Below are 20,356 nucleotides of genomic sequence, written 5' to 3' on the forward strand. Positions count from 1 at the left end.
AGGACTTAGTAGCAGGTAGTGAATGCTATTCGTGGATTCTCAACCGGCTGGAGACCTTTCTTTGAACAAGGTGAGCTATGAGATTGATACCCTGTACTGAGGAATGTTTCCTTCCCTCCCACACCTCCCTGAAGCAGGGTGCCACAGGCTCCTGGGGCATCAGCCCCTTCAACTCCTTGTCCTCAGAGCACCCATGGAGTCAGTGGGGCAGCTGTTCCCACAGGGCAGGGAGAGAGGGGGGCTGACAGAGGGGGAAATACCTGTGAGGAACACAGAGCAGGTATTACCCATGCTGGGGAAGTCCCAAAAAGGGCTGGGGTACCCTCTGGTGTCCCTGCGCTGGCTGGTATTGAACAGCACAGACCAATACCCACAGAGTGCACAAAGCTCCACTTAAAACATTCCAGTTTCCTATCTAGAATTTATTAAGTGCAGGGGTAACCTTCTGGTAAAGCACACAAAAGGATTTCCCCCCTCCTTTTGAAGTCCCAATTAGATCACAGGAAACAGACCATGAACACAGGATAGTTTTTCTGCCCTAACACATATTTGCCTCCTGTTTTCAGAAGCTGCTTCTGCATCAGGGTGCCCAGAGACTCCCAACCTAAGTAGTGATTGTTCAACAAATTCCTCCAACCCTAAGAGAAGTCACTTGCTGACAGGGAATGGTGTAAGTGGATTTGCCTTTCTGTTCCAAAGACTAACCAGAACCAGCTTCACAAGCCTCAAACCCCTTCCATTACACCTGCTGTCTCAGCTCCCTCACTTGGTGCCACAGCAAAGCTGCCTTGGATCTATTAGCAGATACCACAACTGGCACCAAAACCCCCCTCTTCCAAGACAGTCAAGGTCTCCCATGCTCACATTTATGTAACACTGCATGGGAGGGCTCTAACTTGAGCCAAATTCTGCTTTCAACTTGATTTTACATCCTTTTATTCCTACTGAACTTGGATATATTTTTGGTGACAATTTAAAGTAGCAATTTTATACCGACTTGCAGTAAATTGTAAATGCAGTATGTCATGACACAGAATATTGTAAACACATTCTCTGTATTGTATTGTACAATTCACCTCCCTCACTGCTGCCTCTGTGCTGGTTGTGTTTCATAGCTCAAGCTACAGATTACTCCATATACAAACAGATGATGAACCAAAACTTTTAAGAGCTGTAACACAGCTAGTTCAGAAAAATCCTCTCAGCTCTGCCCTTGAAGTGAGTAATTCCAGGAAATGTGAGCACACTGCAGACCAGATAACATGCTAAGTTGTTCAAGAGTCAGCCTAGACTTAAGGCTGTGCTATGAACTTGAAAAGGCTTGTTTCTGTATTATCTCCAGTGCACTTGAAGAAGGAAATACATTTGTTAAGTTTCATTGTTTACCCACTTCAATCTGGGCAGACATCTTAGCCCTGGGTCACATTTTAGCCCTGAAAAATCTTAAGAAAACCTAAGATACATTGCAGAGTTCCTGCCATTTAAAAAGCCACCCCTGCCCCCCATCAACCCCCAAAGCAGTTCTCAATCCTTCATCCAGCGTGGTGAAGAGTGCAGGAACACAAGTCCAACCAATGGTGACCAGGAAACATGCAGGGGAGGAACTCACTGATGCCAGTGGGGAGAGAAAAAGCTCAGAAGAAAGTGCACCTGTTTTCCTGATGTCCCATGTGACAGTGCTGTGCAGATGAAGCCCACATCACCCCTCTGCAGCCTGGAAGTGGGGGAACAGTTTCTTTGGTGGTACAGCCCTCAAGAAATGCATGCTAGGAAGGAAGTCCAGCTCTCACACCACAATAACAACATGCAGAGCACTATGAAATTGTGGAACATAAGGCTTAACAACAGCAGCATTGACACAGGGGGTGAGAAAAGGCTGCTTCCTTTATGCCATGTTAAGTGCTGGCATAAAGCAACTAATGTGACCTGGTAGCCAAGCAAAGCAAATTGAGTTCACCTGGGATGGCTCGTTAGCTGGAGCACTTGCTCTATAAAAAGCTGGTCTCAGTGGTTATTTGCTACCAATGAGGTTTCACAGCAAAGGGGTGTTTCTTCTTGAGAGAAGGTAAGAGCTACCATGTTCCCTTTACTGCTTTTGTTGGTTTTATTTTGGTGTATGCAATGTATTAAGAGCTGTTTCAGTAGCAAAAACTCAAATGTAAACTTGGTTTGCATTATACTGTGTGCTGACCAGTAAGTTTCCTGTTTTTCCCTTGCTCTTCCATCTCTGTCTTCAGACCTTTTCAATAAGTTGCCTGTTTAATTATTTAAATGTGTAAGGAATGAGTTGTTACACAGTAACTCTAATTACTGAACTAATTCCCAACTTACCATTTAATTTATCTGCAAATGATACTTGGTACATGGTTTAAATTTAACACTGTAGGAGAACATGTAGGTTCATCACAGTCTTTGTTCTGCCAATAACCTATATATGGTACTTCAGACAAAAAGTATTTTGCTAATTAAAAGTCCTATAAGAGGTAATGAGTGCAGTCTTTATACTGTTTGGTTTCTAATTGTTGGCTAAATGAGTTCTGGGATATTGGAACACCCAAATGTTTTGATAATCCACTGGCAGCTGCTCTGCAACAGCAACTGTATTTCATCCATAAACAACCAATTTGTTAGAGCAAAAAAGGGAGTGAAGTCAAGCCCTGCTATGCCTTACTGTAACATCATCAGGAGATCATCAGCCTGCTTGTGCACTTCCCCTCACCCACCAATTCCCCCAGGATTTCATCACACAGGTCCTTTAAAATTAATTCATAGGTAGGTCACTGGATGCAGAATGCTTTTGTGGCAGGAAGAGCAAAGGATATAAATGGGTTTGAGTAAGTACCACCCTTTTTATTCTGATGATGTCCCTTTTGCTAGCTTGTCTTGTGCTGTCAGAATAGCAAGCCCTGCCTGTGCCATGGCTACTGGGGCTGTGCTGCTGGGACTGCAGGGAGTGCTCCATGGACACAGCCCTTACAGGACCCAGCCAACCTGGCAGCGAGCAGGATCAGCTATGGGGGCCCAGCATGCCTGGCAGCTCTGGCCAGGAGACACCGTCTCGGTGGCCACTCTGGTCACTTGCAGGTCCAACAAATATTGCTGCCTCTCCAGCAACTGGCTGGCAGGAAGGGCCAGTCCAGCTACACGGTGTCAAGAGGTTCCTCCCAGCACAGCTTCCATCAGTTTCACACTAATTGTAAATAAAATAGCAAGGGGCACCAGATAGATCTCACAACTGATTTGATTGGTGACTAAGCAAGCGTGTCCTCTGCCCTGCTCACAGGGACTGCCGGGCTAGGGAGCCCTTCATGTGCTCCCAGTTGTTGTACAGGGCGTAGAGGCCGGTCAGCGTCAGGCCTGCGATCCCACCTCGCGCAATCCCGCGCACTCCGCCTGCAAGAACAAACACATGGCAGCTCGTTAGTGTCAGTGTCAGGGAATGGGCAGTGAACAGCAACTGCCAAGAAGCTGTTTAAATCCAGAGGCATCTCAATGAACAGTCCTTTCTAGAGTAACTCTCCAGTAAGGGTCCCTGTGCTTTTTGTACCTTCCTCTCAAACCTGCTGCCAGGCTCATGGTCACTCACTCCTGATCCTGACACTAATTCTGCTGGAACAGCTTCCTCTCAAGCTGTGTTAGCACCACTGCTTCAGGGAACCACTACAGAGCACTGGAAGCCAAGGTGGCTTTACCCAAGTCCTACTATTCTATCTGTCTTTATTACATTTGTTTTTACAGATAGACATGCTCTCCTCTGGTTACAAAATCTCCTCCAGGTTTTCAATTATGATAATTAGCTCTGGGCAGAATGAGAAAGAGCAGAAGGGAAATAAGTGAACAAAACAACAGCTGATATGGGTATGACATTGGATTCCAGAGATTCATTAGGGCCATCACGCAAAACCTATTACTGCTTCTGTGTCTTTGGAATTTTAAAACTTTTCAATTAAAAAGTAGGAAGTAGATGAAAGGGATTAGCTGGCAAGTATTTACTATGGTGTACGTTGAACAGCTTCTTTATTCTTTTATTAATAATCAGAATTATCACCTTGCAATGGTAAAAACTGAGTCACACAGGTGAATAAAGTCTTAAGGTGCTGGTGAGCATGTTAGTGTAAGGCAGAAATACAGGGCAAGTTTGGCTACTGCCTGCAGGTAGTGCACCTGGCTGGAGCTGGGAGTCAGGTGCCATCCTGTGTCCACTCCATCCACATGAGGACTGGGGTGTATGGGGCACAAGAAGAGACTTCTGCTGCTTTTACTAAACAGCAAAACCCTTCTGTGCCTCAGCAGAGCTCCCAGAATGCTCTATAAATGCACAGAGCACCTGGGAGTATGACCCTCAGTGCTAGGAAAACTTCAGAGAGTTTGATTCTGCAATGTTTATCATTGCAGCTGAACCAAGCTAGATAATGTGTACAGTGTATAGAACAAGGCCAGTTTTGCTGACATCAAGATAAAAAACCCTGCCTGCTTTATTGGAGGAACTGGCAGGGCAGTTCGGGTTCCTCAAACCTGAAAACAAACATACCTCAGTAATCAGAGAGATTGTGTTTGGATTTTTTCCCCCTTCCATTATGGGTCATAAAGCTGTCTCACAGAATTGCCTTTAGGCTTTTAGTGAGGCAACAAGCTGTTGGCATCAGCTAGACTGACACTGTGCTGCAAGGTTAAATGGGTTTCACTGGAGTTGTTAAACCTCCCTGTACTGCCCAGGCACACAATGAAACCAAGAAGCTGCAGAAGTGGGACTTGGTATTAGAAGACATGTCTAGCCATTGTTTCTAGAAACTTCATTGCCAGGCCAGCTGTGACAATTTGAGAGGTTTTTTAGGGTATAAGGCTGAGAACTAATTGCTGTAACTGTTGGGAATTCAATAGTTGTAAGAAAAGACCTACTGAGTATGATTTATGTGCCTAAATCAGCATTTAGGAAAGCAAATGTAGATGTTCTGTTTGCTAATTGATCCTGATTTTGTTGCACAAAAAGCTTTTCATAAGAAGGGCTTGCAGCTGGGTACACAAAACTAACCATGTGCAAGCGGTGTCTGGCAAAAAGCCACAGGTGAAATTTAAAGGACACTTTGTGCAAAACAAGTATTTGAGATAATCTCTAAAGAACTGACTCTTCATTCCTGCTGGGGTAAATGAATACAACACTAGAGCCCAATTTTCTGCTGTTCAAATTGGGATTCAAGAGATCACAGCAGGAACCCCCAAAGGGGGCTCATGAGCATCAGGTGTACCAGGAAATGTGGAACATCCCCACAGAATGTGATGCACTGCAGAACTATGACTATTCCTGTAGGCTCTTTCCTTACCCCCCAGGTTCAATTCCTCTCCTTTCCCCTTAAAATCCTGTTATTCCTATGCAAGAACAGGCAGGGGAAGGATGATGAAGCCTGGCTGCAGATTCTGTGAAGTCAGCGCTGTACAAGAAAGGTGACACCCTACATTTGGGTCACTGAGCTGCCTTCTAGCATCCATGTATGAAGACTTTAGATGTGCTGCTCCTACTGCAGCAAATATTGGTGTTGTCATGTGCTGAGCCAGCCAGGTAAGGATGGCAGCTCTGAACCCATTGTCAGAAGTTAACCACAGGGCCTAAGGCCATCTGCAGGCCTGCAGAAACTTAGGGACATTCCTGGAGATGTTTCATGAACAGGGTACTAAACTTGTGCAGTTGGTATAGGGGCATGACTGAGAGAGAAAATATCCAGGAAAACATGCAAGAAGTGTTCCTTTACCAGTGTTCCTATACTATGCTTCTACTACAAAATGTGGGGGGTTTTTGGATTTTTTTTGGTAGCAGTTGCTCCTGATTTCTGAACTACCTTTGAGTAAATATGTGGCAGATTTCAAACAGTAATGCACTTTAGAACACAGCCCTGCTGCTGGGCAGAAAATCTTAGGGCCTCTGAGAAAATTAACTTGTTAACAAAAATGAAAAAGAAACTCTCCACTCCCATCCCAGCTGTGTTTGCATGATAGAACACGTTCCCACCCCTCCTCTGCAATCACTCTGTGCAAGCCTTTGATACCGAGTCTGCCCTGACAAGCCCTGCTGAAACATGGCCCTGAGCCCCTAATCTTGCATGTCCCAGTAAGATAAGGGTTCCAGCTGACAGACACTTCTGGAAGCAGGTATTCAGAGATCAGGCACCTTGCACAAGAGTTGAGAACTGCTGTGGCTTTCCAAAGGTACATCTGATGCTCCCTAGATGGGAAATTAGTTCTCTGCCTTCAGCTGCTGCACTCTTTCACCTCCAAGTACTGTCCCTCCTCTGTGGATTTCAATAGGTTCCAGGTTACACTGTGCCATGGCACACATTGCATTCCAACAGCACAGCTCTGCATTTCAGCACTGCAGGAGCCACTCCTAACACTGAGCTGCACCTGTCCAGTAAGTAAAACCATGAGGGAACCATGGTTAGAACCATTAGAACCTTAATGTCTCTATTTTCAGAATGTTACTCCAATGTCCTGGAATAGTTCCTGGAATGTTTAAAGCAAGAACCATCCAATAGCAAGCATTACAAATACCTTCACCAAAACCTCAGACCCATTTATGCCAGACAATAGAAGAATAATCTTTAAATTGTGATTAGTTTTCCATCTTTCAATCTCTCTTGGATACTCTGAATGAAAACAGCTTCTCTTCCTGCCAGACCTTCAGGAACAAAAATAATTTTAAGTGGTTTAAAGGGCTCAATTCAAGTGTCCAAGGCAATCTCAGTTTTGCTCCAAATTCAAGCTCAAATAATCAGACCATCTGAACCATCAAGCAGTCATTTGCTTGAACCCTGTGGGTGGCCTGATGTCATTAGAAAGTATCAAGAATTTCCTCCTGTTGCTCCATGGGGTTCATTTCATGAAATCTTGTAAGTAGTGGGGAGGTCTGTGGATACAGAAATTACTGAGGAAACTGATAAAGTTCTATTTGGGAGCAAGATATATTCCAGAAAAGCATCTTCCATTTTCATATTGCTGCAGCTAAGGCAATATTGTGCTTAGAATACAGAAACAACAAAACTTGAAAGAGGGAACATTTCCTGTAGTTACTGTGGTATGAAGGCTAAATTAGAAAAAACAGAAGGAATCTACAATTTAACTTACTGGTTTGGAAGTACTAGAGCTGTTGCAATTCCTTTGCAAACATGATTAAAATTTGCTGTATTCTCACTGAGTGAAAGCAGCAGCAGCTGTCTGACTGGAGGCTACTTCAGCTACTGTAAATGAATGGCACCTGCAAACTCTGCAGATCCCTGCAGCTCTGAGTCCACTGCTCCTGGCTACCAGGGCTGGGCAGCACTGCTTTCAGTGGCCACACATACTCTAGACATCAGTCCTCAATAACTAAGAAAGCCTCAACAAGCTGTTACTTGTACTGCTGCTTGTACATTGTCCTAACCTCTTCCTTATTTCAGATTTTAAAAAAATCCTTTCTCTAAACATCATTTGATTGATAATCCTATAGACATGTTATGTTAAAAGGGGTTCTTAAATTTTCAAAATGTCTCACAGCCCTTAAGGGATGACAAGCCAAGTTCTTTTTCCCAAATACTGCAGAAAAGTAAGATGTCCTAGACTGTACCTATAGCAGTCCCCAAAAAGCTCTTCCCCCTCTCCAGCCAAGAGAAATGAGAAAACAGCCTTGTCTGGCCCAAAGAAAAACATGGACTGGGCTCAGAGAACAGGCTTTTTATAGCTCAAGAAGCTGTCAGCTAACACAGCTGCCCTTAACTGCCCACAGGATGTCACAAAACTGATCTTTAGCTCCCACCAGATCCTACTGCTGGCAATAAACCATTCAGCCCTTCCTAATTCATAACATATTGGCTTTTCAGGGTTGTGTTCTGAGGCCTTAAAATGACAACTGCTACCTTCAGCTATTGCTAGCACGCAGTTCCTGTCCTTCCAGACACACCAAATCATGTAACATCTATTGTTCAATGGCATGAGATGCTGTAGCTAGGATCGGGTTCCTACTGCACAAAAGTAAATTTAGTTTGTCCAAAGAATTAGTTTACTTTTGGTGCTGTTACCCTTAACCTCAAGAGAGGAAAAAAAATCCAAGAAAAAGAACATCTCCAACCTGTGTAACCCTCAGATAAGAGGCAAAGGTTGGTTAACTTTTTTGCTTACTGAAGTCTGTCAGGAATTCCAGTGAGAAATTAATTGCTGTCACAGTGGGTCAGGCCAAAGTCCCAGCTAGTTCATCTTTTCCTGAGTGATCAATCTGCATGCCTGGGGAGGAGTGCAGGAGCCTCAGCCAGCTGCACCTTTGTGACAACTGGAGCCATGCATTTTCATGGTGGGAGGGTGTAACAGTGACATAGTGCACAGTGACAATCGTTTTTGTTTGGTGGTTTGCTGCTTTTATGACTAATACAATGATAAGAAAACCAAATAAAGATGGTCAGTTTAGAAAAGAGGTTGAAAGCACAAGAAAGGAGGCTGAACATTTGCTTTAAGATACGTTTGTCCTTTGTAACATTTATCAGAAAAAACATGGCATAACAGATACTAATTTCTGCATTTGCTTAAAATTAAAGAATAAATAGTATCTTATTAAATGGAAAAGCCATCCTTGTGGACTTAGAATATCAGACCCCCTTTTAGCAAAACTTGAATTGACTGAGTTGCTGTAACATTTCTATTGCATATGCCACTGGCAGAGGAACCCAAAGAGTTTTCTAACTGTTACCCAAACTGAATGTTCTGGGTAGAAGTTTAGTGGTGAGCTCAAAAAATTGCTCCCATGAAGTTTTAAGACTGGTGTAACAAATTAATGTGTACTCTTATTGCTGCATTTGGGCTAAAATCTAGTCAGTAATTGTGGCATTAAATTTAAACAAATGTGAAAGCTGGAGATCACTTTGGTCAGATGAATGAAGCAGAAGTTGTTACCAAACTCCTCACATCAGTTGTCCATTCCCTCCCCAGAGGTGTCTTGTGACCTAAGCCATGCAGAGATGGAGCCCAGCCCTCACCTGCTGTTACTGGGGACTGAACTGCCTCAGTCACTGCAGGGGGAGTCTCAGTGAGGGATGGCACTGCCACTGAATGCAGGGAGGGCTGAATTGCCACTGTACTCACTTGCAGAGCTTTCAAACCTCTCTTTTCTCCCACACAAGCTGTGTCAAATAGCTTTGCTTGCACAAAAATGCTCACAATCAATGGCTTCAGAACGTGCAGGTTCTGTTTGACTGCTGCCATTTTGGTAATGATTAACACTTCTACAAGGACAAATTGTGAAAACTGGGACCAGTTTGGGGCAACCAATCTTAGCCTTACAAAGTCTTCCCAACTGTTTTTTTGTTCCTGTCCACTCATCAGATGCTTAATCATTGGTTTCAGAGATTCAGTCTAGGTTTTGCAGTGTTCACAGGAGTGTATTTCAGTGCAGAACAGATTCTGATGTGATTCCTCTACCAGTGCTGTGGCAGAGCATTAAGTTATAGTAAAAGACCTGCCATACATTTTCCCATTTCTTCTTAAGTCTGTTCCTGATCTCTTTACAAAGCAGGAATGATGGAAGTGGGAAATCTGAGTCTTCGAATAGCACTACCTGCAACTCTGTATCCAACCCTTGTGGACTACAGAGCAGCCTTAATTTGCAGTGGCATGTTTCTGTGAGCTTCTATCTGACATTGAAATATGGAGATTTATAACTCAGTGTTCTTGACAGCTTTTACATTTCCCTTAATGCCAACACATCATGGCATTCTATGTAGCACAGGTAATTATTACAGTCTTGATGTGTCAGATGTCTGCTGATCTTTTGCATGGTTTAAATATTCCAGGTTTTAAGGTAAATATGTACATTGATGCAGTGTAAAGGCAGAACTTGTAAGTTTTACCATACAGAATAAGAAAAGGTTCTCTGGCATAGGAGAGGCAGCAGTTTCTCTGCACTATGGTTCATAGGCACAACACACACTTGAAATACAATATTGTAATGAATAGAGATTTACTGACTTCATTTGCCTTTATAAGGACTGCCATTAGCTCTGTAGATCTTGTGTTACAAAACAAATGTCCCACTGTGCTCTGGTAATAAAAACCTTAGTAGTGTCAGATGACTGTGCATGTGACTGGAGTAGTTATCTCTGATTGCACTGTGCCAAAAAATATTACACATAATGCCAGCTCTATACTTCTGCAAGGTAAGAGGGATGCTTCTGCTCAAGTATTAGATGACAATTCTCCTCATTAATAAACTCCTACAGAAAATATTAGGCTTCTGTATGCTACCCTTTCCAGCTGCTCTTGGTAATCTGTCATATCACTCATGAAATCCCAAGGAAGAAATGGATTACAGGAGAGCAATGTGTCCATGCAAAGTTAAGAGTCTCATATTTATGAAGGCTGTTCCAGCCAATTATTTGTGGCTTCAGGTAGTCTAAGCCATCAGGAAAATAGAGTTACTCAAAGTGTTTTACCCTGAAAAAAGAAAAAAGCCTTCAGGAACACTGTTCAGACACTGAGGCCCAGTTAGATATGCAAAAGTACATAGGTCAGTTCTTGCATTATCTCCTCCATAAAATGCACGTGAGTCATGCAGCCAAACATTTACTGAGTAACTTAAAACATAAAACTTTTTTCCATGTGCTAATGTCAACCTGTGATGCCCAGCAATCCTCTAAAAAATATACCTCCAACTGTTAAGCTTGGAACATGTGTTGGCAGCCATTTTGCTCATGAAGGTCAGAGCCTCTCTCCTGCAAACAATTCAGTTTGCATCAGCAGTCCCACCTTAAATCCATGCTGCTCTCAAATAACCTTTTTTGTTGGTTTTGACCACTATGCAAAGACTAGAATCCTACCCCAAGACAACAGTTATGAAAACCTAAGTAATAAGTTCATAAATACATCAATTTCCCTGTGTGTAGGGTTTCTGCAGCTCCAGGTACCACTATCATGTGAATTACTGTCACATGGATCACTTGTAGCAAGTTTGATCTTCATGCAATCAATCTCTGTGTTCTGTGTTTTCCTTCCCTGTCCCCATTCACTTTGCAAGATAGCTCCCATTTGCTGCATCCACTCATGGACTTGAGAAACAACTACATTTATTCCTGCTAGTGCTGAAAACATGGCTAGGAATGATGTGGGTATGCATTTTATACAACCTCACCATATATCTGAGGAAATAAATGTCTGTTTGTTCAGTATACATGTACAACAGTCATAATTTGGCTCTCATGGTTACTGTCCGTCCTGTGCAGTTGCAAAGAATCAAATTTAATTCAGCTGGATTTTCTTTTTTTAGTGCAAGTTTTCTTTAGGTAGCCTTAGGTGGGTCAAAGCATTGTGGGTTAGGGGACACTGAGCTAACAGCCATTTTTACACTGTCAATTTTGAGAGCAGGACAGTATTTAGTAAAAGTGATGAGAATCCTAATAACTAGGATAAGCACAAGAGAAGTAAAAGGAGAAATATTTTGCTACTCTACCAGTGCTTTTGTACAGCATTCCTGTCAAGGTTCCAGCAGCTATGGTGTTCAGGTCATCTTCTGCACCTCGTGTCTTTTCAATGATGACTCCAAATGCACTGTAAAGTAGAGCTGAGGGAAAAAAAAAGATTAAAAAACCTTCCATGGTCTGAGGCCCAAAGCCTAGAATCCAGGCTTGGTGTAGCTATTTAGACTATGCTTCTGAAGAACAAATTTTCTGCTTACTTGAAGGGAATCCTCTGCAAAATCCCATCTTTGGTGTTTCTTTTCCAAATCTCTTCCTGATAGCTATTCCTTCTTTCTTAAGCTACAGTTTGGTTATAAAGTAGCATTCTTCATGACAATATGTGCTATAAAGTACTGACTGAAGTTTAAGCTTATTTTGCTAGTTCAAATTTGTTTGAAAATTCAGTGTTTAAATTTGTACTGGCTGTTTCATTCTGTCTTCTGTGGATGACATGAAACCCAGCACTTTCTAGATAGAGAAAATTTCTGTCCACGTGTGACAGTGATGAAATGTGAGTTAAGTACAGCATTCAGATCATGCTACCAAGAGCTGGAGTATAATGAGCTTTGTTTCTTTTAAAAATGACTATTACAATGGTTGGGATTTGACATTTACAGCTGTTTCACCTCTGCTTGTGCATGAAATCTTTATCCCTAGAGGGCCTTTTCTTTGGGATAAGTTTAGGGACTGTCCTGGAAAGGACTGAAAAGAGAAATGCATGGGCTTTTTAGCATGGATGCATTTATCATTTATACATTTTGATGAAAGGAAAAGCCCCCCCCTCATGATACACTCATATTTCATTCTGGCAAAGAATAGTAGAGTATGTCACCATTTTGAAGTGACAAAGACAATGGCATTTATTTTGTTCCTTTTCCTCCAAGAATTTGAAATCTTTCCTTCTGCTAAAAGGCAGTAAATCCTTCATAAGCAACCACAATGATGTCAATGAGTTAACAGCAGCATCATTCTCCATTCAGCACAAGCAAGGGGATTTCAGTTTTTCTTAGCAGCAAGGAGATTAGCAATGAGGGAAGGAAAAGCTGAATTCAACATAATTTTTTCACACAGTTCCACACAGATGTTGCCTCTATAATGACTGACAATTTTTGTCATTCTGTTCCTGAACAAAAATAACCTCTGAGGTACAGAAAGGCTGCACAAGGTGAACTAAGATGCAAAAATAATTCAGTTCCTTGAAAGGAATTTCTCTGGTAGCTAGGACAAGAAAGAGGTCTACCAGAATCCCAAATATAAAGTTCTGCTTAAGTCTGTAATTTTGGAGGCCATATTTTGTAAGAAAAATAACAATTTGTTACTGGAATGCACAAACATTTTCTTGAGTAATCTTTCTTCAAACACAGCTGGAAAAACCTGTTAATGTGTCACTCAAATGAAACCTTGAACTGCAGTGTGCCTGCATCTCAGTTCTCAGACATGTTTTTGTTAGACTTGGAACAAAAAAAAGAAAAAAAATCCAAACAGGAAATGACCCATAAAATTTAGCAGGCAACATATGCATTGCTTATAGAAAAAAATGCCTTTCTTGCTGTAGCTCAGAATCTTCCCTCCAACCATGCCCTCTATACAATGTCTCAAAAGCTAATGCCTCAATTAAATGGCAGCTAATCTGCTCTTCAGAAATAAGACTGAAATAAAATGTCATCCATGCAACTTAGCCTGTACTTTGCTGCATTTCTCAAAAGTCAAACAGATGTAGACTGGGTTGTAACATAATGTAGCCTCTGATTTAAATATTGCTAACTCCAACTACAACTTTGTAGGACAACAAGTTCCATCATTATTTTTCTTCAAAATAATCTAATCAATTTTAGATGTCTCCTTTTAAATATTCTGCATCAGTTTTCATTTTGAGAGGGGATTGTAATTTCTAGGCCATTAGTTATTTCACTGACATTTATGAATAATCTTGTTTTTCTGAGGCAACTTATGTGATTTTATTTCACAGCCCCGTCCCACCCAAATCTCAGTTCATACAAGTTTTTTCCTTATACATCAGGCTACTGGTCATTTTCTTTTCTCTTTCTTTCTAACCCACATTAGTTATAAGCAGCATTTAGGTTTAGAGTCAGTGTCCCACATGTGATTTTCCTTGCTAATGTACCATCATTTAAAGGATAAACCTTTGTACTGACTATCACATTTCTTCCTCACATAAACATTTTTCTGACTTCAACAGGAAACAAACATTAGGCAGTTGGTCACATGACTAAAGAGTCTCAATGTAGGTTATGAAGTTATTTCAGAAATATTAAATTCTGTTTTTTGATTTAAGTTGTAATTTAATTGGAATTTATTAACACACAAATATCTGTAGTTTCTAGTTATTTCTGATATAGCTAGAATTTTAATTCAGTAAAACAATATAATAATGTTTATAGTACAGTAAAAAATTTGGGTTTTAATTAAAGGCTTTTGGCTCCTTATGCTGCAAATCCTATTTCAGCCTTTAATTTTCATGTCTACTGAAATACTCTCAAGTCCCCCAAAGAAAAAATCCTGCACTTTTTCCTGATGGATTTAATAAAGAAAATTTAGAAAACACTCTTATTCAGATAATACATAAATACACTTTCCCACAATTCCAAATTTAAGTTGTTTTCCCTATGAAGGAATGAATTTACTTACCCAGTGATCCCAGAGTGTTAGCCCATAATGCTCCTTGCCTTGTCACCATATTTAGAATTCTGTAAAGGAGTTAAAGAGGTATGAGAACCTTTAGCACTCTGTTTACATCAAGGCAGTGTTTATGACAGTAGGGCTTCTGTGTTTACACTATATACGTGGTTGACAATACTGCAATGAAGAAGTAAAAGCTTTTGAATGCAAATATTCAGTCTTGTCAAGTCTTAAGAAAATCTTTCTCTCTTGACCCTCCCCAAGACTCAAGTCTCTTCCCTTCAGATGACTTTCTAACCCAAGTTGTCCTTCCTTCCATGGTGACCCCACACAGCTCCAGGAATAACTGACACACTTATGCAGACTTAGCTGGGTAAAAGGTCTCCAAGAAAGCCTCAGTGCTCCCCTACAAGGACCTTGTGGCAGGGAGTGTGGGGATGCCTGAGCAAATGGTGTGGGCAAAAAAGCAAGTCTGGAGTGCAGTAAGTCAGGAAGGGAAGATTCAGTGCCTCCCAATCCCATCTGTGCACCCAGCAAAAGGCCAAGAGGTGTCTGTGTGTCTGCTCTGTGTAGGCTTCCAGACTAGCACCAAAGAGGAAAAGAGAACCCTTAGTGCGCTCTCAGAGAAGCACAATGCCACTCCTTGCTGGCACCAGCTGTCCCCACAACGGTGACAACAGCAGCCAGAAGAAATGACTGATCTTTATCTCCCAGCAGTGTAACACTGTCACAGGCATGGTATTGCTCTGGACAGCTGACTACCACTGGAACTGAAGTTCACGTTAATGTCCGATACTTTAATTGCTTTATGTTCCTTCTGATTTAATTTTCTATTGTTTTTCCTTTTTTTATCATTTTAATTAGGACACAGGTCATTACTGAATATGGTCAGGCAATGAACTAAGCAATAATGGAACATTTCATTTTGAAACAAGAGGGAAAAAAAAATCTAAGAAGCCAGGCAATTAGTAATCTCGCCTTAATTACAACCCCCACCTTTCAATTTTATATTCATTCTGAATTGATAAGAGAATCAGTAATTCTAACAACCATGGCATACTGTAAGGTATTTGATGACAAGTGAATAACAGCAAAATTAAATTTCATTAATAAATAAATAAATATGTGTACATTAAGGATAAATCTGGAAGAAATCTAACTAAGTATCTGTTCTGTGCATCTGATGAGGGAAAACCAGACCCTAATGCACTGTTGGGAGGTGATGACCTTCAGCAGACCTTTGCCCTGCAGAGCCAGGATAAGAGCAGTGTGTGCACTGACTGCCACCTCCTGGGCTTGACCTGCCAAAGTTTGTGCTTATCATCATGGCTTTCTCCAACTCTGCTCATTCCAAACCCTAAAATGCAATTCTGTTAATCCAGAGCATTATGAATGAGTCATAATTATAGTGGTGAATATTTTGATAAAGAAAGGGATGAATATAGAAACAATTTAAAAAGAAGCAGAGCCAATATAAACTGTACCAGGAAATATGAAATTACTCTTCTAAAATTCCCTTGTTCCAAAGTATTCTGGGAGTGAGAATTTCCCATGCTTTCCCTCAGTTGTTCTGTTCTGGTTTCCAATGTCTCTCTCACTGAGGTTTTCCTATAGCTATGTCTAAGCTGCCATTATTTTAAGAAGAGGCATCCTGTAGAAACAAATGTTCCTGTCTTTGCTGTGCTCTTTTGAACAATCAGGTAATGTGAAAACACAGCAATGCCATGGGTGCTCCTGGATCCATAACCCAGAGCAGCTCCCCCCTGCAATGCCTGTCCAGCAGCACACACCAATGTCAGCCCTAATGCAAATCCAGGCCCAGCTCTGCATTTGAATCTTTTCCTGCTTGTGAAAAGCTTGGGAAAGAAGGGAGACTTGTGCTCAGATAAATTACAGCTAAAAATAGCTGCAAGTAAACAGCAATGCTTCTGGGAATGCTTCTACATATAAAAACTGCTTTGACTTTGAAGTAGATTTTTAGTAAACATCAAAGTAGTAATTATTTCTCAAATATTTAAGGTAAGTCACAGGATGCACCAATTGTGACCAAACAAAAAGCAAAAAGGTTGACCTGAACATCATTGTAACTAAAAACATGTAATAACTTGATCAAGACAAATACTGACTCCCATTTGTCCCCACTAAAGAAAAAAACCCAAAACATTTATTTTTGCAGTATATTCAGATCTAACCTTGTATAAATTGGAAGAAGCAATTCTGTCACTAAGAAGTACATTTTTTTTAGATGGAACACTTACTGTACATTTCTAGGTTTTGACCATGCCATATTCTGTGTCTCCTTCAAGCCAAGTCTCAAACCATTCAGTGCACCAAATGCTGCCCCTAGTTGGAATAATATCAGTTATTACTTTTAAAGAAGAATGACAATACTAGAAGAAAATTCTGAGACTAGAATTCAGTGTATAAACTAAAATCAAGTATCTCTTTACTTTAGAACAGACAATGTCTTGCAGAACAAGACACTTCCAATCTCATCCATCACTGTAGTGCACAGGTGTTACCTGGACAGCTGGGAAAAGTGGAAACCACAACCACCTACCTGTCATACAACATCCTCCAATGGTAAAAAAGGCCAGCTCAAATCTGCCTCGAGTTTTGTTGGCTCCTGTGGGCAAGATAAACTCATCTGTATCCTGGGGGAAAACAAAAACAAATACTTTTGTATTTTCCAAGTCCAGTTCAAAATGTAAGCCATATTAATTTTTTTCTTCAATCCATGCAATAAACTAAGGATGGATGAGTATTTCTGGAAAATTCTTGCCCACAGTAGCAGAGATGGAATACACCATGAGGATAGAGTACTAAGCATGAAAAAGGCCTGTAAAAAGTTCAATTGACTAAGTGCTTTTTTTCTCCCTAGCTGTGCTAACTTTTTATAAATTACATCAGTCAGCCAAGGAACTCATACTGTGTGGGTTGTTGGTTGTTTTTAATGACTATTTGCTTAATTACATCTTGCAGCAGGCAACACAAGCCTTCTAAAAACATTCCTGTTGTCTGATTACATAGCACTGTTTCCTCACTGAGCAGCCCAGTCTGATACAATAATGCATTAATTAAGTTTCCCACTACTTTGATACTAAACAAAAACCGTCTTTTTATGAAAAGAAGAATTCCTTGCACTAAGTGACCTATTTAAGAATGTGAAAAATGCAAGGAATACACTCAAAACTAATGATGATCAGGCATGAAATACGTGAGGTTGGGTCATTTTTCACTTGTCCATCTTTCTCCCACAGGGACATGCTTGTATTCTTGCAAACCAGTGGCCTAAAAAGCTACAGAAATGGCCTGGAGAGATTGGCAATGTACAGAAATAAGGTGTGCCAAGGCACTTCTTCAGTAGCAGACACTGAAGATGCCTGCTGTTGATAAGGTGCTAAAGCAGCAGATCTCTTTTAAGCTTCTGTGCTTTCTAGCCACAGTTTTATCCATCCCTGCTTAACTGATGCATGACTCCAACAACTGCAGGCTCAAGGAAATGCCTTGAGGGGTTTTACTGGCCCACTCTTGACTGAATGTGAATGGCAATACAGAAAAAATAGCTCCTAAAATTGTGAATAGGGTTATCAATAAAATGAACCTACAATATGGTTCCTCTCTTCCTTGTAACTAGACAGCTGGAGAAATTCAGTGGTTACACAAGTTAGCAGTTTCTAACAGTTTTCACTACTGTCCCAAAAGTCAAGATGAAGCAATCCTTGTCCATGTAACATCTAAGTTTCTAGAGGCAACCTCCAGAGCCCATCCTCCAGGCTTCTGCCAAAGGCTGCCACACACACTTATAACACCTGTTACCTGCTGCAGGCAACACAGCATTGCAAAAACCTCTTGTTCCATGCCTGCACTCATGGACCAACCAAAAATGTGGGGTTTAAGGTAACGAGTACCAGTGTACCATTGGTTATTATGGGAAGACCTCTTATACTCTGAAATATTAGCTATGTCTTTTTCCTTCAGTATTTAGAGCCCAAGGAACCTGTGGAGACTCTTTACTGCAGCCCCCATTGCTAAAAGAAAGGTCAGTCAGTGCTGGGCACTCAGAGGCATTCCCACACCTTGTGATTCTCTAAGGAAGAGACCTCAGCTTGTATGGGCAACTTGTTCAGGTACAGAAAAATGGAATTCCCTTTTATTTCAATGCAGTTTGCTCTTACTTCAACACACTAGAGCTAAACATGAAGGGCAGGGAAGTGTTACAACACAGACTGCAGCCTCTAGTGTTACATCAATAAGTATTTTTAGAAGTGTTTCATGGCACTAATGCCAACACCTTTGCATTTAAAGCAAACATCTCTGTTTCTAAAAATCTCTTAGTATGCACTTTGTTCCAAAATCCCTGCTATACCATTTTTAACACCAACATATTCTCAGAAAACCTACTAACTGAACAAAACCACTTGACAGAGTGTTTTTGGAGAAAGAAGCTGAGATTATTTAGACTTTCTGACCACTCAACAGCAGCAGCCACAGTACTGCACTACTGCACCCACTGCCACCAGAGACACAGCCCTTCTGTGACCCCACAGGTCTTCTATCCTTCTGGGAATGCTACATTGTAACCCACACTACAACAGCTTCTAGGCCCCAGAACTGCATGCACAGCTTCCACTTACAAAGAAACAGTGACCCAGGGTGCCCTGGAAGCAGGCACAGAGCTTAGCAGGCAACTGCTGACCTTTAACTGCTCATTCTAGAAAACATCATGTTCTCAGATAATGTCAGCCATGTATGTAGAAAAACACTAACTAAATAAAATCATTGACATGTGTACTAGTTAGATTAACGTTTTTAGCTACAGTTAATATTTATGAAAATGGAAATCATTACTTGATTTAAAATATTTTTTTCCTTATGATGGTCTCATTTTATATCAACTGATGTTAAGATGTACAAGCATGACAGCTACATTATTCTATAGAATAAACCAGGAAATTTTACTTCATGATGGTCTCCCTTCAGCTGGGTAAAGACATTAAGACAGTGATATGAAAAGTGCAACTGCTGTGATGACAAAGCCTGTTATCAGATCTGGAGCTTGGCTGAACACCTCAGTAAACTGATGGAACTCCTCACAGTTCAGAAAACTCATCCATGAAAAGAGGGGAGAGATTCTGGCTGCAATTACTGACTGAAGGGGCTCAGTGGAGGTGTGAGCAGTGCCAGAACTTGTGTGAGGTGCTGTTGGGCTCTCTCCCTCAAGGCAGGGAGGGAGATCTCTTTGCAAGAGCAGCAGGCTTGCACTGACACAACAGCCCTACCTATCCTCTGCATCATCAGTGCTCATTTTGTTCTAGACGTCACATCACTTCAAGGTTTATTAAGGACAATACTGAAAAAATTGTTGCTTTCCGCTGCTCTTCAGTTCAAGGCTTCAGCGCACAGTGCCCAGCACCGCAGGAGGTTTGAGGTAACCATGGCAAACACTGAGATCGAGTTCAACACGATAAACGCACGCCACCTTCTCACCTGCACTAGGTACTTGGGGTCCAAGTTTAAATACGGTGACAAAGGGCTCATCCCAGTTACTAAAAGGAAAAACACAGAACATTTTAACACCAACGATTCACATCCTGTGAGGCAAAACCGGGCAGCTCTCGTGCGTGGCAGGAGGGGACATTGTGCCGTTAAGCTGCCCGACTCCCTCAGAGGCGGCACCGGCCGCAGCTGCCCCGTTCCCCTTTCCCTTTCCGGGCAGCGAGCGGCCGGGGCGAGGCTGTCCCTGTGACCAGCGCCCGTCGCGACACGCGGCCCTCCCCCCGAGGCCTGGCAGCTCCGCGCCCAGCCCGGGAGGTGCGGGCGGTGGGGAGCGGCCCCCGCGGCCGGGCGGCGGCGGAGCCCTCAGGGCCGCGTGATCCCGGCACCGCCACCGCCGCCGCTCCCGGTGCCGGCCGCCCGGCCCTGCAGCGGCCGCTGCGCGAACACCGCCTCCCCGGGCCGGCCCCGCCGGCCGCCCCAGTACTCACGCGGCACCCCGGCCAGGTCAGCGTGCGAGTAGCCGAGCCCGCCGGCGCCGAAGAGGCCGCCGAGCCCGGTGCCCTTGGAATTCCCGCCGCCCTCCATGGCGGCCCCGCGCCCGCCGCCCTCGCCGCAACCAACGGCTGCCGCAAAGCGCCGCCGCAAAGCGCCGCGAAGCGCCGCCCGGCCCCGCTGCTTTGCGGGTCGCCATGGCGACGGGGTGAGGCGCGCCGGGCGCCATCTTGCTCGAGAGCCGGGCCGCCCTCGCCGGA

At 42.5% G+C, this 20,356-nt stretch overlaps 1 protein-coding gene and 1 non-coding gene across 2 annotated transcripts; both read right to left on the reverse strand.

The window, feature by feature from the left end:
- Positions 1–422: 422 nt before the first annotated feature.
- Positions 423–20,224, reverse strand: LOC131561114 (mitochondrial import inner membrane translocase subunit Tim23). The gene is made up of 7 exons (XM_058810252.1): positions 20,093–20,224; positions 19,596–19,654; positions 16,666–16,759; positions 16,364–16,448; positions 14,115–14,173; positions 11,459–11,569; positions 423–3,393 (listed from the first exon to the last, which is right to left on the reverse strand). The coding sequence occupies exons 1-7, from the start codon at positions 20,187–20,189 to the stop codon at positions 3,278–3,280; spliced, it is 621 nt and encodes a 206-aa protein (XP_058666235.1). The 5' UTR covers positions 20,190–20,224; the 3' UTR covers positions 423–3,277.
- Positions 14,672–14,874, reverse strand: LOC131561646 (small nucleolar RNA SNORA74). Its single transcript, XR_009275094.1, has one exon. It is a non-coding gene; the product is annotated as a small nucleolar RNA SNORA74 (small nucleolar RNA).
- Positions 20,225–20,356: the final 132 nt, after the last annotated feature.

This window comes from Ammospiza caudacuta, chromosome 9 (assembly GCF_027887145.1).
Source record: "Ammospiza caudacuta isolate bAmmCau1 chromosome 9, bAmmCau1.pri, whole genome shotgun sequence".
In the NCBI taxonomy this organism is placed as follows: Eukaryota; Metazoa; Chordata; class Aves; order Passeriformes; family Passerellidae; genus Ammospiza; species Ammospiza caudacuta.

What these genes read in the sequence shown, in the direction of transcription:
- LOC131561114 (XM_058810252.1), bottom strand. Translation starts at nt 20,189, where the DNA reads ATGGAGGGCGGCGGGAATTCCAAGGGCACCGGGCTCGGCGGCCTCTTC. An exon ending in ACCCCAAGTACCTAGTGCAG is followed by an intron (nt 16,760 to 19,595) that starts GTGAGAAGGTGG and finishes GTTTTCCCCCAG; the next exon opens with GATACAGATGAGTTTATCTT. An exon ending in AATGCTGTACAAAAGCACTG is followed by an intron (nt 3,394 to 11,458) that starts GTAGAGTAGCAA and finishes TTGTTCTTGCAG; the next exon opens with GCGGAGTGCGCGGGATTGCG.